The sequence below is a fragment of the Neopelma chrysocephalum genome, unplaced genomic scaffold, assembly GCF_003984885.1.
Source record: "Neopelma chrysocephalum unplaced genomic scaffold, ASM398488v2 Primary Assembly neopelma1_96261, whole genome shotgun sequence".
Classification (NCBI taxonomy): Eukaryota; Metazoa; Chordata; class Aves; order Passeriformes; family Pipridae; genus Neopelma; species Neopelma chrysocephalum.
In genome coordinates this window covers 823-2,698 of record NW_020924910.1, presented here as the reverse complement: position 1 = coordinate 2,698, position 1,876 = coordinate 823, and the positions used below count along the sequence as shown (strand labels likewise).

At 53.5% G+C, this 1,876-nt stretch overlaps 1 protein-coding gene across 1 annotated transcript in view; it reads right to left on the bottom strand.

Annotated features, from left to right (window-relative positions):
- LOC113981216 overlaps nucleotides 1-1,495 on the bottom strand; it is a 12,227-nt gene extending 10,732 nt beyond the window's left edge. Inside the window, exon 1 of the mRNA XM_027708505.1 lies at nucleotides 409-1,495. Within this exon, the coding sequence (XP_027564306.1) occupies nucleotides 409-1,480 (1,072 nt within the window). The 5' untranslated portion in view covers nucleotides 1,481-1,495. The remainder of the gene's footprint in view (nucleotides 1-408) is intronic.
- Between the last annotated feature and the right edge of the window lie 381 nt (nucleotides 1,496-1,876).

The following is a 1,876-nucleotide window of genomic DNA, read 5'->3' as shown; positions in this document are numbered from 1 at the left end:
TATTCCAAAAATTCCCTGGAATGGAACAACCTTTTCCCTCCAAAAACCAAAGCAAAGCACAATATTCCCAGAGGAATCATTCCCGAAATTCCTTCCAGCTGGATCATGGGAACGACGCTCGGTTTGACACGGAATGAGAGGATGGAAAGGAGGAAGCTCCTGTATCCATAAAAAAAAAGAGGGATACCGAGCTCAACTCCCAAATTCCGGCTCCACACAAATCCAACCTTTATCCCCCAGAATCCATCAGGAGCGGGGGAATTCCTGCCGGGAATTCCTGCCAGGAATTCCCACGGCAGCACCTCCGACTCCACCCAGTTCTTCTCCGCATGCAAAAATTCCTTCCGGCCGCTCCATCCCGGAATTTTTTGCACGTTCCCCCCCCTCCCCCCAATGGAAACTTTTCCTACTTCGTTCCCGGAGCCGGGAGGGGCGGGGAAGGATTTCCCAAAGGAGATTCCCGAATTTCTGAGGCTCTGGAAGCTTCCAGGGCGAAAAACCGGGATTCGGCTCTGTCGTAGGACGACTTATGGAGCCACCCGGCTTCGCTGTCCCGGTGTAGGAAAAAGCAGGCGGGAATATCCTCGGGAATTCCGGGAATCGCGGGTTCGGCGCCGCTTCCCGGTCGGCGATTCCCGGTTTTCCTGTTCTTTTCCGGGTTTTTCCCGGCGAACATCCGTTCGTAGAAGCTCTTCTCGGCGGCGTCGTAACGAGGCTTTTCCAGCCACACTTCCGACGCCAGCGCTTCCCGGTTGGAAAACTGGGGTTTGCCGTTCACCGGCGGCCGCTCCTCCAAGCCCGGAAAACCGGGAATGCCGGAGTCGGGAATAAGCAGAGCCAGACCGGGCGTGGCCGGAGTGGGCAGAGCGGTGCCGTAACCCTCGTCCGGCGTTCCCAACCCGGAATTCCAGCGCGGCGTCGGGATGCTCAGGACGTCGGGAGGAAGGAAAAACCGGGATTTTTCCATGAACGTTCCCTCGGCTTTATCGAAATCCAGCTTGTTGAGCCAAACCCCTTGGATCACGTGGTGACAGGCGGCCAGATTCCCGTGGGAGCAGATTCCTTTGGCTTTGGGAATGTCGTGGTTGGATTTCGCCCCGGGAGCCGGCGGGAATTCCTCCGGGATTCGTTCGGTCTCCGGCGCTTCCCCGCTCCAGGATTCCATGAGTTTTTTCCGGTAGACGTTCTCGGCCCGGTCGTACAAGGGTTTGTCGAACCACACGCGCTCGGCCGACATTCCCAACAGGAATTCCAGCTTGGAATCCGCATTCCTGGCCTTGGGCGAGCGCTTCCTTTTCCGCTGTTTCTTGCCATTCCGGGATTTCTTCAGGTCTCCCTTGAATTCCGCGGATTCCTCGGGGCAGATCCCGTTGATTTGGGATCCCTCGGGATCCGGCGCCGCTTCCCGCTCGGATTCCTCGGATTTGGGCTTTTCCAGCCAAACTTTATCTCCCGGGCAGGGATTTTTCCGTGTCCTCATCTTCCCAAAAAAATCAAACACAAAAACCAGGAGAGCAGGGAAAGAACAAGCACAACAAATGTAGTGGCAGCAACAGGCAGAGCAGGAAGTTTTATCCCTTAAAATTCCCAAACATCGGATTTATTTTTCCCTCTTTTTGGTCTAAATCAGAATTCCAAGGAAGCCCAAACCACCTCCTTCCTAAAATATTCCAAATATTCTTCGTTAAAATTCCCAAACATCGGATTCATTTTTCCCTCTTTTTGGTCTAAATCAGAATTCCAAGGAAGCCCCAACCACCTCCTCCCTAAAATATTCCAAATATTCTTCGTTAAAATTCCCAAACATCGCATTCATTTTTCCCTCTTTTTCGTCCAAACCGGAATTCCAAGGAAGCCCAAACCACCTCCTCCCTAA